The following is a 16,314-nucleotide window of genomic DNA, read 5'->3' on the forward strand; positions in this document are numbered from 1 at the left end:
ATTTATATATATAGATTCTTCATATACTCCCCCACTAGCATTTGTACTACAATAATGAAAAAAAGAAAAGAAAAAAAAAACATTTACATAATATATGTCAATCCATTTTTTTCCCTTTTTATATTACAAATGTATTTCCATAAAAATATATCTCTGTACAAAAAAAGGTTTGTTTTTTTTAATTCATTAACATATTCTCTTTTTCTCAGAGACACGTTCCCTTTGCGGTTGCTTTCTTGTCGTCGCACACAGACCGTTAGTTTCCCTTACAGGTTTTTTTTCTTTTGGCGCACACCAAGAGAATGACACGCAATCGTTGCTAGTTTTTACCGTCGTGTTGGTTTATTGAGGCATTTAAGGGCCATGTTGATTTCTAGGTGCAGTGGGTTGCTTTGCCTTTTAATCTCACATGGATGCAAAGTGAAGATCGATGAAGAATAGGAAAAAAAAAAAAAAGGGATTGTTAAAAAAACAAAAAACTTCATTGCCATGAACAAACATGGAGGAAACTGGTAATAAAAGGCAGATCTCTGTAAATATCTTTGCTATAGTATAGATAAATTGGACATTCTGTTGAAATTCCCCTTTACTGCACACAAGCACACAAACAAAAGGATGGGGGATGACCGATATGTAGCACGGTATAATTCTGATGCACTCAGTGAAATGAAATACATTCAGTTGTTTTTTTGTTTTTTTTTCAGCAACAACCTGCGTCTACAAATCATACGAATCCACTCCGTTTAGAGAATAAAATTCATCTAAGCTCCGAAAGCTTTTCCAAAACACCCACCCACCATTGGTACGACTCCTCCACACACACAGGGTTGAATAGTATCTGGCAAATTACAGGGAATGGACCTGGAACACGCGGGTAAATCTGGCTTTGACATAGCCGTCAACGTGTGGTGACAAATGGAAGAGATTATAAATGATAGTTGATGCAGAATATGTCAAACAGCATGACTGATGGATTTCTCGGGTTTGCAGTCCATGTAGCGCAGCTTTTGCTAAAAAAAAAAAAGTGAGAATGTCCAACTGTGAGGGAAAATTCAGAAAACTCAACGGGGGACTCAAATATCGTAGCTGTGTGTTGTTTCATTAAATGAGAGAAAGTGAGCGGGAGAGAGAACTCTGAGATGTGACGGTGAAAACGAAGTCATATCTTAGAATAATGCACAGACAACACGAGAGTAGGACCGTGTCACTGATCTTCATTTTCATACATTTCCTTTAGAGAATGTTCTGGATTGAGCCAGACTGGTTTAAAATAATCCCATCAGGTGAGAAAACTACCTGCAAGTTCTTCTCAATTTCCTTTCCTTACTCATGAAACCATCAATACCATGAGCTCACAGTTGATCTTAATCTTTAAAATGTAGCCTCATTCGAATTTGGTTGGATTTAGATTATTTTCTTTGGTTGAAAGGGTGATATTTTTATCACACACACACACACAACAGAAAAATAAGTTTAATAAGGGCAATAAATGGGGATTAAATGATACGGCTACTCTGACAAGCTCATTTATATTTCCCAAGATCTAACAAAGAATTGCAAAGAGCCCCCGTTTCTTCATCACAGCGTTAGACTTTGTGGCAGAACTGATAACAGTAACCGATCCTAACGCCACAGCATAACTTCCCAAGCTCAATAAAGAAATTACGTCTGGATTTATTGAAAACAGCGACTTAGCAGCTGATTTGTCACGTCATGGGTTGTACCAAGGCACTATAATAATTCTAAAGTGCTGAGGAGCAGAGGAGGTACAACAACATGAAAACAAAAAAAGAGAAAAGAAGGTATGATTCTGGCAAATTTACAATTATTTCTGTAATTCCTAAGCCTGAGCCCTTGTTGGTATGAACAATCATAGTTGGTGTGAGCAAAGTACGCTCCGTAATTTTTGTTTGTTGTGCCCAAAATCCACCGTATATTCAAATTTAATTGAATCGTTTCCGTCCAGGGTACGGGGGCCATCATGTCCAAAATTGCACCAGCTTGTCACATTTGTTTTTGTTTAATACTCGCTGCGCTTTAATAAAGTGTTGAGCAACGTGTGTTGAACGCCGCCATGGGTGGAGCCACTTTGAAGTGGACTTAACAGAAAGTAGCTGGAATGTAATTAAGCTATTCACGCGTCCTAAACATTTGGAGCAATTTCAGAATTATACTTTTTTTTTTTTAATAAATTTAAAATAAACACACAATGCAACAGGCGCATTGAAACTATGTGACGGCAGTGCCAGTGCCGTGTAGGTAAAAGAAAAGCGCCCGGGCGGGGGGTTCAACTGCTCTGTGGAAAATCTCCAGGGTAATTCAATCGTTTCCTTTTTCATCAATTCATGGCCAGTGCTGGCAAGGGCCAAAAATATTCTATCTGTGGAGTTGAGATAAGCAAGAGCTTTAAAAGTAATAAAATTGTAAAAAGCAATTACTGACCCACGGCGGAACTGATTGCAGGAACAATAGAGTGATTTGTTTCATTTGTTGAATCTCTGAATTAGGCTGCAGGTAACTGCTGTAAGTGACATTAAAAAAAAAGGCCGACATGGAGGTGGACTTTGACGATGAAAGCTGCTTCTTCCGTCTCTGCGCGTATATTATTTTAACGTGGATGTGGCCTCACAGCAAAGTGTGGATATTTTGACGCCGCTTCTCAGACGTGACATCACTGGTGGAGGGGGGGGGTTTTGGCTCATCAGTGGTAATGGTGTGCGTTTGGGATCCGGTGTGGACGTGACAACGAGCATTTCCTATCAATCGCTTCCAGTTAAATGCACGGGCAGCGATCGGTGTGGCAGCAGCCTCCTCTGAACATGCCCTCTGAAGTGTTTTAATCAGCAAAGACAAAACAAAGCAAACACGCCTCCTTTTTTCCCAGATATAAACGTGGGAAGGAAAAGACCTGAATGTAATTCACTCACAAATTCACCGATTGGTTCCTTCTTCACACTCGCCTTCAGCTGAACATTTTTGATCTTTGTGTTCCTGAGGGCCATGTTTCAGGAGCTTGTGCTGCATCTGGATCTCATACACAAGACATATACCGGTATATACTGTAGCATGTAACCGGAGAAACACGCCAAGACTGTGGCGTCTTTTCTAGAAATGAAAAAAAAAATGATGGTTTATATTACAAAACATTATAACTCAGTCCCAAGACGTGGATTTGTCTATCGTTTTCTGTTTCCTTTTTCTCCTCGAGCACCACTGAACGACCTGATAAGCTGTAATCAATGCCTGTGCTGGAGCAAAACTGACACTATTAAACAACTCGGCGTTACATTTGAAGGTGGATTTGTCCAGCCACGCTTTCTCCCTCAGCCTCCCCGGACACAGACAAATGGAAAGAGGAAGCACGGATGTAACCTATTTTGACTGTGTGCAGAATTTGTACACTGGTACTTGGATTCATATACCGGTGAGGAGTGTAAGTGAAGAGAACAATAAAGAAATGTCATCAAATTACCTGGTCAACTCTTTGGGTAACAGACGGGAGATATTTTAGGACAGATTGCACTCACACACGCACACACTCTCTCTTCCTCTTACCCGCATATACATGTGAAGTCACTCATTCACTAAGTGCTTTTTTTTCTCTCCAGCAGCTTTCGCTAAATTCCCCCACTCTGTATGCAGCTGCCTTGGCCAGCAGAATGTGTATCCCTGCTTTCAAGACAAAAAGAAAGGACCGAAGCTGGGGAAAAAGTAACGACAGGATATGTGTGTGTGTCTTCAACGTGGCCTTCAAAACTCACTGAATTTTTAATTCACTCTCAGCAAGAGACCCGGGGGCCTCTGATGAAACCTTTCAACAACCTCAGGAGCACACAGTTAGAGGAAAAAGCAAGGTTCTCAAGTACTCATCACAGAAAGCAAGCAGCATATAAAAAAAAAAAGAGGAAAGTAAATGGAGAACGGAGAGAAGTGTGAATCGAAACAGTCCAGACTGTCTCTTTCTGACTCACAGAGGCCAACGACAGGCCAACACCTGCCTGACAGTTCGCTTGCACAGAGATCTCTGTTAGCTACAGGTCAATTTCTTGACTTAAAGTTGACCATTAAATTCCCTTTGGGTTTAGACGGAGGGAGGTGAGAAAAGTCATCACAGCTTTCCTTCCAGCAGTGTTCCAGTCCGCTGCAGTTTCAGGCTCAAGCGTGTCTTCAAAATATGGAAAATGATCCAGAAACCACGTGAGGTTACAAAAAAGCAATTTTGCTTTTGGCATTTGTTACAGTTGCTGTTTTCTTCAAATGGTTTCCTTTTTTTTTTCGTCTCATCCCCCACTAGTAAGAGCCTCCACCACTGGTGGCGTTTCTTGAAGCAAATAAAATAATCTTCATCTTGCCCGCTGCTTGTGGGACTATGGTTGTCCAGTGTTGGCAGGCAGGCAGGCAGACAAAGATGAGATGCATTTCTCCTCCCCTAAATGAATCAACGATGAATGAAAAGATCTAACAGAGCACGTGGGTGTAGGGGAAGAAGACATGGGGGTCATGGGGAGAGAGGGGGAAGGAGGAAAACAGTAAATGAAAGCAAATGCACATAGAGACGCAGGGTAACAGATATAAGTAAAAGAAAAAAGAGGATAAGCAAAGAGCAAAAAAATGGAGATGATTAAGATGAAGGAACCACAAAGAGGGAAGATAAAAGCATTAGCGTAGCATTAAGCATTCATATTTTCAACAGTGTTCAAATTAAAAATATATATTCTATCTTTTGTGTAAACAAACCACATGGGAATCATTAATATGGGAGATACAGATCAAAGGAAACGCAGCAGAAGAAATCGAATCATAATCGGCAGAGGACGACTGAAGGACTGCATAAAATGTTTACTTAGAAAGTTGAATCTGAGTTGTTGCTTCAGCAGTTCTAATGTCGGGGATGTGCCGCTAACTCAGGGAAGCCACAAGGTGATAACTTTAGCTCATTTTAGAGAACTGTAGACCTAATTATGCCTAAGGCTCTCACTGGCTCATAAAGCCAGACAGCCTGGTAAAGTCTGAACTTTTACCTCTGGAGGAAGCAGTTGCTATACAGCTGTGCACACTGTGCTGACGGTGAACTCTGTCTCACTGGCCATGATGTCCGTGGGTTGGATGTTGCGGTCATACATCGGGTTCTCGAACGTTGCTCGTCCATTAGTGTTCTCGTGGCCCACATAACCATTGAAGGGGACTTTGGGTCTTCTCCTGAAGAGACATTCATTAAGACAATTGACAGTGAGCGATGTGTGGACAGCGCATCAAAGCCTCAAACGTACAACTACTGTATATGTGAGGGTGGTTTTTCTTAGCACTAATTCACACGTACATTATTATCCAACAAGATGCCAGAAGTCTTTATCCTTCATTATATAATAATAAAGAGGATAATAGAGGAGCTAACTAAATAGCTAGAAAGGATGGATGGATGGATGGATAGATGGATAGATGGATAGATAGATAGATAGATAGATAGATAGATAGATAGATAGATAGATAGATAGATAGATAGATAGAATTAAAAAGTATTCCAGATGAGAGAACACTAAAACTAGAAGTAGCTGTTTCTAATGGCACTTTGCGAGGCAGCAGTGTGGAGAAATTACCTGTGTTTGTAGAGGTACAGAGCAAAGCCTGCAATGATCATGGCTATAAAAGGCACTAAAATGGCTGCCGCCACTGAACTGCTGTTGGAGGCAAAGTTGTATCCTGGGTTGTCTCTGCTGGAATCTAAACTCTCTGCAGGGAAAAGAGAGAATAGTACAATTAAAACAAAAGTGAAATGATTTAACTTGTTTTACCTCCTGGTTAAGTCATGTTCCCTTATCTTTCCAGTGATACTTTATAAACAAAATCAAAAGCCAACAGCTATTCACTCGTTCCTGGATCATTCTCTAATTGACAGAGGTACAGCATGTTTCTGCAGCAGCAGTGGTGGAGTGACGGTCCACCTGTTTGCCACAGAGTGCCAAGAAAGGCTCCAATAAAGGACCAGTTGCAAACAAGAAGGAATTCAGTTAGTGGGTTTTGCTGTGTTTGCCAATCAACCCCCTGCTGTACAAGCTCGGGCACACAAAACAGATGCACAAACACACTAACACCACACTCACGGTTACACCACCGCTGAGTTTAAATACGACACAGAAATGTTGACAGATTGAGCAGGATTGTTTCCATGACATCTAACCCAAGTCCCAGATTCATATTCCACTTTCTCACACGCACTTAATCACAAATACACATGAAAACCTGGCACCATCCCCAGTCCTGTGTTTTAATAAAGAGCTGTTTGCTCAGTCGGTGTGCTGTGGCAGGGTGGAAGTGGAGGAGGAGGCGAAGAGGGTCCTGCACCTGCTGTTCATTCAGCTACCACTCTCACATCCACTTTCAGGCAACTTTCCCCATTGTAAACACACATTTAATCTATGTCAACCATACTCAATTCCACATCCCTGCTTATGTTAGATCTGTTATTGCACCTACGCGTCTGCTCTTCAATCTGTTTTGCAGCCAATTTGGAATATGGCCAAACGAACTGGGTCTTTGTTTTTTTTAAAAGATGATGAATTCCTGAGAAATCTGTCTTCATCGCTCACATTATCATCAAAAACCCACCAAAAACAGTAGCATTGTCCACTTGAGTGATTGTATCGATTAGTTAACATGAGGTTATTGTCCCATATGAGGGAGCAAATCTGAACACAGAGTCACATATCTCACAATATTACATGTCTTTGTGTCGCACATACACTTTCCTCCTCTAAGCACCATGGGGACAGGCTGTACATGTTTAATTTAGTGTATATTAATGTCTTTCGCAGACTTAAGTGTTCATTAAAAAACGAGATGAAATCCAAACTTAAATAACTCAAATTGGTCTGTAACAGTGGGAGGCAGAAGAAAAAGTTACATAAAGTTATGTACATATAGTCTTCCATGTTCGTGTGAGTGTGGATGTACTGTAAATTTATGATTATTCATCACGTCTGTGAATTGTATTCAGCTCTTTGTTCTGGATTCACAGCCACATTCACTCGATGCGCTGTCACATTTGTAAAAGTAAATCAATAAATGGGGAAAAACCAGCACAACAAATTGCATACAGTGAAAGCACCTGCAGCTCTACTCAAGGTCACTAACATTTAGTCCGAAACACAGTGGCACAGCAATACAACATATACAACATACCACATTCATTCTCTTGAGGCACCGAGTTGAGCGGTTGTACATCAATATAGAAAAGAACTGAGGGTCAACATTTAGACTGCAAATGTTCTGCAACATATGGTGTCTTAATATATAAAAAAGAAACATGTCGACCTAAACACACATTACAGATAGCATCATCTCTACAACAAGCAAAGCATAACGTGATAATATGCTCATCCTGTTCTTAACACACTCGTTTACAGAGACAATAATATACCGAATCACATTTATTGATCTTTAAATATGCATGGCTGAGCAGAAGGGAATTGGGCTTGTTGCCGGTTCTGGGCTGGGGTACCCCTGAGCAAGGTAACCTAATCTCTATTGCTCATTGCTAACCCTAACCCCAGCCACGGAGGGGGCAGGAAGGGAATCCAGTTTAAAAATCTCTATTAAATCAAATATGCAGCTCATCCCCTGTGGCGACCCCCAGAGAGGGAGAAGCCAAAAGAAATACAAAAGAAAAAATTTATTTAACCAAGGACAGCTATTTTTGTCTGAGTTCCCAGTTCTTGTTTCTTTCTAGATTATTTATTTTGCTGTAATCATTTCATATTTCGGGGCTAATTGGAGACAATTCCGTTCATCTGTTTGGACTCGTATTCAGAATATGAAAATGAATCGTCTGGTGGCCAGCTCTGTGCATAGTGAGGCTCCTCTGTGGCTCAGCTCTTTTCAAACAAGCCTCTTCAATCTAAATAGTTACTTAAGGAGTTTTTACTGTGGTCAGAATCGTTGTTTGTTTCCAATAGACAGTCTGTCCCAAGTCGTTTCTGATACTTGCGGTGATGTTTTAGGTTTGTTGGCACTAATGGTGTTACAAAAATGTTGTAGTCGGAGCTCCTTTATTTGCTGTTTATTATTTTGTGTAACTTGCCTTGAGAAGTGGAGTCAGTCTTGAAATTGGTGCACATAGAGCAACAGCACCAGCTACATGAATCACATGAACCATATAGTGGTGCCTTCACAGCTCCTGCTCAATGTATGAGCTTGAGATCATCTCATCATCTTCATGTGGTCTCCAAAGGATAAAACCCTTGGTCTTCACACCATCTTTGTCAAATTGTCCAAAAAGCAACAATAGAATTTGAGCTATGGCTAACTTTGCAAACTGTGTCTTCAGTAGTTAGCTGTAGGCAACTGGACTTTCAGTTGTCCCGTAGCTAACATTTTCGCTAACGACCGAAGATGACTATAAACTGGATGACTGAGGACCTTCACAGACAGCTTGCAAACTGTAGTCTTTGTCATGTTTTGTGGAAGACAAAAACATCCCTGTTTCTCTGGGGTAAGGGCCATTTATTTAGCCATTCTGGTTTCTGGTCCCGCCCTAGTTTAATCTCCACTCCTGTGATTCCAGCTGAAGATACCATTGTCACCTGCCTGGCTAGGTTTTCATTGTGTTCAGGTATACAGTCAGGAGACCACTTGGCCGAAATGGATTTTCACTCACCCAGTCTCTGGAGACCAAATTGTCCGAAGCCTTTTCCTCTTACAAATCCCTGGTAAACAAAGGAGTTGGATGAGGAGATATAGGACACCTAGAGAGATAGAGAGAGGAATGGAAGACAGACACTTTAACGCTCACGTCCCGGGCTTCACAAAAGAGTGTATCATCAAAGTGTCGGGAGGTGGAGCATGCAGAAAGCGAAAATATCATATCAAAGGAACTAAGAGGCGCTCTTGTGGCTGACATTTAATATGACGGTTTTCTGCCCAAGAGCACAAACACACTCAGCCGAAGCGTAAACACGTAGGGATGTTACACACGAGGGATGCTCCACTTGTGCTCTTGTACAAAAACTCTTGTGGGTTTACATTTTCAGAAAATGTGCATGAAAAACTGTACATACTGTGACCTGCTTTGTTAATAATATCCATAGTGTTTGTGCGACGGTGGTGCCTGAGGTTGGGGGGGGGTTGATATGGAAGCGAGGAGTGGAGCGAGGGTCTGTCGAGTACTGATTACCAGGCAATGATTTAACTGACATTTTAATTAAAGAGAAAACTCTTGGTGGGCTCTCAATCTCCCCAGAGTGACAAGGTTAGTGTGTATGTGTAACTTGTGCATTTCTCACGAAACAGCTTTGTGTGTGTGTGTGTGTGTGTGTGAAAGTGTGATGTAATAGCATTGCAGTAACAAAGAGAGGTGTTGTATTGAACCTGACCCGGCACTTGCACTTACATGTCCGTCCAAGGCCCAGTTGTCTATTTTGAACTTGTTGACGAAGATCTCCACAGGACCTCTGATCTGGTGGACCTGCAGCAGGAGCTGAGCCTCTTCCCTCTTATATGTACCTACAGGAATAAACAGTACAGTTATTTGGGAGAAACAGCTGCATTGAAACCTCATGGGTTGTGTGATACAGATGTAATGAAATGATTATTACAGTCTTCAGAAATCGAAAAAGAAACAACAATAAAGAACAATAAATCCTATGAATTATGTCCATCATCACTGGTGTTTTGACAGTGTGTCCTCCTTAATACAAAATAGACTGGAAGTAAGTGTCTGACATGATTATACGTTACAAAATAAGCACTGAACAAGAGGTAATCTAATATCAAGAAAGAGTCAATAAAAAGAGTGGCATCGCATGTCTTCATTGTACTCATTGTGTCTCGTAGCCGTTGTTCAGCTATTACTGTAACTAGGATTAGAGTTTAATTCACTGAACTGTCATTCAATACAGAAAACGGAAGCCACGGTGAACTGTGGAGGTCGAAACGAGATGCGCAACGTTGTCTGCTGAAAAGAGAGAAAGTAAAACATCCACACGACTGGAGGACAGCTGCAGGGAGGATTAGGTGAAACTGAAGTGTCGATACACAATCAGGGTTTACAGAGAACATTTTTGGAAGGAAGTGTTGTCGACAAGTTAGAATGAAGCTTTTTGACCGATGTCATCGGGATTCTAGTTATTCATCACAAATCGACAAAGAGTAATGAGGAAGAGTCCTTCGCTATTAGGCGTACAAAAACTGAACCTGACTCACTGTCTGAGCATTCTGTGTCGACGCCTTCCTCTGTATCTAAAAGCTGTGCTTGATTGCTCTTAGTCGTGAACTGTATTCTTGACTGACGCTCAGACAAATAAATAAATAAATAAATAAATACAATTAACAAATAAAGTGTGTCTCAAAAAAGATGTGAGTAGCAACTTTGGCACATAACTGTGTGTGTTTCACAATGGGGCTTCATGCCGTTTGCACATTTGAGTCACACATTGCAAGTGACAGTAGACAAATAGAGACACTTAAAGCATCTTTGGCTGTGGATTTGGTGCATTACAGAGGGTTGACAGAAGACGACAGCATATATGGGATGCCTATATTCATGGTGAATTGAGAGCGTGTCACACAGATGTGCTTTTAAACATTTTCATTTATTTTTATCCCTGCCGTTTACTCGTTCTCCTTCACTGATTCGAGCATCGGCTAATTAATTTGGCCGAAGCCGCTCCTCTTCATTTGTGCAGTTTTCCCCTTCAAGATATGATAATCTGATCTGTTCAGCCTGCTGTTGAAACGTACATAAATAAAAGGCTTTTTCTAAGGCTACAAAAACCAAACAGCGTTTACTTAAAAGTAACACACTTTATATTATACTTAATATTCCATTTACTGCCAATAAACCCTCCTACATTTTCACACACTGGACCTTTGATGTTGAATTTCACAATAAAGCGATATGGCAACAACCTACACTGGCTAACTTTCAGTCAAGAGTGCGGTACTCAGTGTCGCTGTAGAAACTCATTTTTAACAGAGCGTATTGTAGCTCGATGGCGCCCAGGTACAGCAGAGTGAAGTGTCCACACCGTTACAGATGCAAATTCCTCCTTAATGATCACAGCTGCACAGTGATTATGCCACAGGGGAAAAAAATAAAAATAAAATGTCTGCTGTTCTGCGAGCGCAGCGATAATCTACTTCACGCAGGGAACACATTCATTCACTGCTTCTTGTCCTCACTTGAGTTAGTCTCACAGATATGCCACTTGAGCTGAAACGAACACATGAGGAAGGACTTTTATACGACAAAAAAAAAACGTAGAGCGTTGAGATTTGTGACATCGCTCCCTGACTGTAACTTCCACTGACGAAAATACCCACCAGCTAGTTTGAGCTCTACTCCACTGTGGTCGATGAGCGTCCCGTTAACGCGGTTGCTAAAGGGTTCGAAGGCAGTGATGCTGAGCATGGCAGGCTGCTTCTTCCCCAGGTACTCGTAGGATCCCCTCCACAGAGAGTTCTTTGCAAATACGCCACCAGGAACTGTTCGAGGGAAGAGGAGATACGGCAAAGGATGTGAGGATTTTTCTTTTTTCGTTTTTTAACTTGAAGAAATATTAGAATACTATTTTTTATTTCTGAAGGACCCATGGACAGAGACCAAAAGTGTCCCACTAAATTGTCCAAGTGAACGGAGGCTGCCAAATCATTTGCTAAGTCACTTTGCTGATTAGAGTAGATTTACACTGAGAGGAGGAATGAATCAGTGATACAAGTACTACAGATAAGAGGAGAGAAGCGAAGAGAATGCATTATTTCTTATTAGACATAGTGTATTGTAGATTAATATCAACACTTTGTGATAAGTCCGGGGTGGGAAAAAGTGCAAACATTTTGAAATACATTAACAGTTTCTTTCCACAAGCTATGAAATGTGTTGTACCGCTGAGGACTGAGGACACGAGATGCTGAATGCAGCCCCGCCTCTCCATCGCCCCCCTGACCATAACCCTAAAATACCAGCACTTTATTAATTATTTATTATTTATAGTGCGCTTTAAATACAAAAGTGTTTTGTAGTGATTTTAGTGTTCTGTTCGTTATGCTTGTATTTTTTATGGCTGCTGCCACCAGAGTTGCTGCCAGACTGTTTTTTCACAGTTTTCCGAGAACAATCACAATAAAGATTTATTCTTTTGTGTATTAAAATGCAAATAGGATCATGTCTTACCTGGTAATTTGGAGGGCGGCTCCTGCACAGTTCCCACTGGGCTCTTGCCACTTGGGCGATTATCAGCTAAAGAACACAAAACAAAACATGAACACGAGTAAACGTCTCAGGAAGAGAAAAGAAAAGATCAAACTTTAAAAAAAAACCCAACAACTTTAAATAGAACAATAAAAGCACCTCCTGTCAACTTCCACACAACCAGACTGAAGGCGCCCTGCAACAGGACTTGACTCATTTGTCAAAGAGCAGCCCAGGTGTCCCTGCAGGGCTTCAGGTAAGTTACAGACACAGTTTTTGCAGCTTCAAGGGAAGCAGTTTAATAATGCCTTACAACTCACAGAGGGCCTTTGCTCTCCTCCATTATAGTAAACACACACCCACCCACCACACACACACACACACACACACACAGACAGACAGACAGACAGAGACAGACAAAGACAGGCACACCGACTTGAGGTTTACGAGCGCAAACATCACCTTGGATGAATGTATAGACACGAACAAGCAAAACATATTCACACACCGCTCCAGTCTTTTGAGCTGTGCTTCCGTCGGCTGCCCCCGCAGGCGCTGTTAATATCCCATATGGTCAAAGGCCACTTCTCTTTCTTGCCTTTCACTTTAACGGCACAGGCATCACCCTGTACATTTCTCTTTAAACCATTTGCATTTGTCTGCCGTAGATAATTGTGTGTCGATTACTCTATTTCTTCCTCCCCCTATATGTGTTTAGGCCAATGCTTTGGGGTTGACTTAATGGCAGTCTATTTTTCTGCTAGACCTTGTTAACACGGCTGCATCATTTATAAGAGGTACTTCTGCTAACCTAATCAATGGGATGCATTGTGCTAATCAGGTTTGCATAGTCTGTGTGTGTATGTCCAGGCAGTGTAATGTTGTCATGGATGGGCCATTCTTTTCTGGCATGTGTCGAAGAATATGCAACAGTTGGCATAGCGATTCATCAACATTAGCCAAATGCCCACTTAACCAACGTGAGTCACCACTAAATCCAGCACTAGTACAGAGTAGACCCCCCACTGCTTTTTTTAATAAATGTGGCAGGGAGAGAAAATGCCCATTATCAACAAGTGCTGAAATGTTTTCAGTTTAGCACACCTGTGCGCTTCCCTGGGAAACTGGGTCATGTGCACACTTCAATACATAGTGTGCAATTTCCACCACTAAGGTTCTCCACATCAAAACCTTAATAACAAAATCCAATAACAAAGGATCAAACTTCCAGAGCTTCAGAGGCAAATAACTAACGGGTAGGAATATTTACCTTCCTCAGTTTAAAGTAAAAAATATCTATCATTAGTTTCATAATTTTCAGATATTTTAAAACCCCCTGCCTCACCAGGCTGATGCCCAGCTCATCCCTCTGCCAACTGGCCACTCATCCAGCCGCACTCACCTCTTAGGCGTCTTTGGGTCCATTCTGCAACCTGTCATTTAATCTTTACCCTTAGCCAGAACCCATATCTCCCCAATAAATCATCATTTTTATCCCTTCTAGTTGTTTGCTGAATAAGGCTCATCCATTTAATCCTAACAGATTCTGACTAAAATCAGTAAATCATTAAATTAATTACTGATTTTACTGATTTTGCACAACCCGACTGCAAAGTACAACAAGTACAACTAATGTGCACGCATTCACGCTATGTAAATAATATTGTAGAAATTGAGGCGCAGTGTTCCCTTGTTGAGTTAAGAGAACCGTGTTCATACCTGCACAGAGAGGCGGCTTCCCTGTCCAGCTCCCATCGGACCTGCAGGTCCTGTGCTCTGATCCTCCAGCCAAGTAGAAACCCGGCTGACATGTATAGATGAGCGTGTAGCCGAGGGATGGTAGTTCAATGGCTCTCACATCAGACTGGGCCGGCAGCTCGGGTTGGCTGCAGTGGTGAGCTAGAGAGGAGGCAGAAAGAGAGGAGATTGAAAAGAGGAGAGTGGGTTTTAGAGAGACGGGTTAAAATTGGGATGAGGAGATTATGTAAAGAGGGGGATCAGAAGACAGCAAATGTGGAAAAATACCACGGAGGGCGGAGGTGTGCGGGTCAGAAAAGAATATACAGCATATGTCAGATTTTGAGCAATGCAAAAACTTTGGCTCCAGGTTTTGATTCCCTCTCAAATATACAGCATGTGCTGTATATTTTTGGAGTTATTGGCCGACAGTGTGCTTACCAATGCAGTCAGGTTGAAAACCACTCCAAGTGAGGTTGGGCAGACAGGTGCGAGAAATAGAGCCCTGCAGTAAGTAGCCTTTTCTGCAGCTGAAGAACACAGTGCTGCTGATCTGCGTGGGGACAAACAACAGAATGCAGATTGGACAAAATGCAAACCTGATTTTGCACACGTACACGTGGCAATATTTAACGATCAGATGTTTTGGGTTTGATAAAATAGAAGTATATTGTCTTGAATTTGTGGAGCAACACAGCCTTGTCTTGACGTTTCTGGGATATTGAATGAGGCTGTTGGTCGATATTTTGTCTTTTTCTCCGACATCGTGTCAACTTAAATATTACTGGCAGGTGTCAGAAGATTACAATTGCTGTAATCTGTGCTCAGAATTGAACTCAAGAATTTGACTTAAAGTATAGATACAGTATGGAAAGAAAATGCTTTTTCTTGCAGGTTTTAATTAGATTTTTATTCAACATATTCATAAAATGTCCTTCACAAAACACATATTCATACCTGGTAGCCTTGACTGTTGTTCTGATTTCCAAAGAGAGGAGAGCCAGGGTCGCCACATGTAGTGTGGGTGGGATCTGTAAACACACACACACACACACACACACTTTAATAACTACTACGTTAAAGCAAGCACGCATTTATAATATGCACAATGCATCACTTAAGAGACATTGTGTGGGGAAATGTTCAAAATTAAAGCATGAAATATTGACTGTGACAGTCAAGGCCATAAATTGACATGACATATTCATTACACGCGCTCTGCTGCAGTCTCTTGAGGCTCTTTCACATTAAAATTAGCAGGTGCACCCGGGATTTTTAAACCCAGGTGCAGCCACTATAAAAAAAGGTGATTCCCTTTCCCACAGTCAGTGGTTTGGTCCGGTTTTTGTTGTTGTCACCCATGCGTCGTGACGTCGTGGGTGCGCCAGAAACGAAGAAAGAAACAACTGCAGAGCTCTCAGTGTTAATGACATGTCACTATTTTGCATCGTTTACTTTGGTCTCTCTACGATTAGATGACCCAAATGAATAAACACTATTACACAGAGTGCTGTCCCATCAGCACGTAGCTCTAATCCTTCTAAAAAACAAAGTAGGGTTGCATTGTAGCTTTGTGCTGGAGAAGATTAAAGACGAATTTAGCATGTTCACCTGGGTCTTAGCATCCTGTGTGCATTGTAGCCATTTTGACCCAGGAGTGAACGTTAAGTTATCACATTCCCACTGAAACCTGTTTAAACTCTTAATGTTTTTTTTGACCAGTGGGAAATCAGGTATTATTAGTGATTTGAATGTAATGTATAGGCTCAATCCCTGCTCGAAGCAGCTTATAACACAACACACTTATCCTCCTTGATCAGACCACACGCCGTTAATCATGCGTCTCACACACAGCCTTCAGTAAAATAAATAAATGAAAACAAACTGAATAAATAAATGGAGAAATACATACATCATTGCATTTATTTATTCATTCACATCTCTTTTTCACCCATTTTATCTTTCTTTCAATAAAATAATCATTTTATTTATTCATTTATATAAATAATTAATTTGTTTACTTCTCTATTTATTTATTTAGTCATTCACTCAGAAGCAGTCAAGCTAAATCATCGCACACCTGTAACCAGTCTTGCTCCACTAGAGCCCCAGAACCTCCATTGTGAACGAATGAATTCATAAATAAATACAGAAATCCACAAAGTCATAAAGGAATGAATAAATGAAACTATTATTTATTGCTGTAATTATTTCTGCACTTATCTATTCGTTCTCTTGGTTTATCTACCTATCTATTCATTTATTCCTGTATTGATTTATTCTTTTGTTCATTCATTTATTTCTTTTGTCATTTTTTTTGTCCTCATAAGGAAGCTTCAAAATCCCCTAATTAAAAAGTAGCACCTCTCATTTCTCAAGAAGGATTCAATTAG

General features: G+C 41.0%; 1 protein-coding gene across 1 annotated transcript in view; it reads right to left on the reverse strand.

The window, feature by feature from the left end:
- Positions 1–3,630: 3,630 nt before the first annotated feature.
- csmd2 (CUB and Sushi multiple domains 2) overlaps positions 3,631–16,314 on the reverse strand; it is a 222,569-nt gene continuing 209,885 nt past the window's right edge. Inside the window, exons 63-72 of the mRNA XM_044052677.1 lie at positions 14,879–14,952; positions 14,363–14,474; positions 13,904–14,083; positions 12,167–12,232; positions 11,317–11,478; positions 9,386–9,498; positions 8,654–8,741; positions 5,598–5,730; positions 5,022–5,199; positions 3,631–4,458 (exon numbers count right to left, since the gene is read on the reverse strand). Coding sequence (XP_043908612.1) covers positions 5,040–5,199; positions 5,598–5,730; positions 8,654–8,741; positions 9,386–9,498; positions 11,317–11,478; positions 12,167–12,232; positions 13,904–14,083; positions 14,363–14,474; positions 14,879–14,952 — 1,088 coding nt within the window. The 3' untranslated portion in view covers positions 3,631–4,458; positions 5,022–5,039. The remainder of the gene's footprint in view (positions 4,459–5,021; positions 5,200–5,597; positions 5,731–8,653; positions 8,742–9,385; positions 9,499–11,316; positions 11,479–12,166; positions 12,233–13,903; positions 14,084–14,362; positions 14,475–14,878; positions 14,953–16,314) is intronic.

The sequence above is a fragment of the Solea senegalensis genome, linkage group LG20, assembly GCF_019176455.1.
Source record: "Solea senegalensis isolate Sse05_10M linkage group LG20, IFAPA_SoseM_1, whole genome shotgun sequence".
NCBI lineage: Eukaryota > Metazoa > Chordata > Actinopteri > Pleuronectiformes > Soleidae > Solea > Solea senegalensis.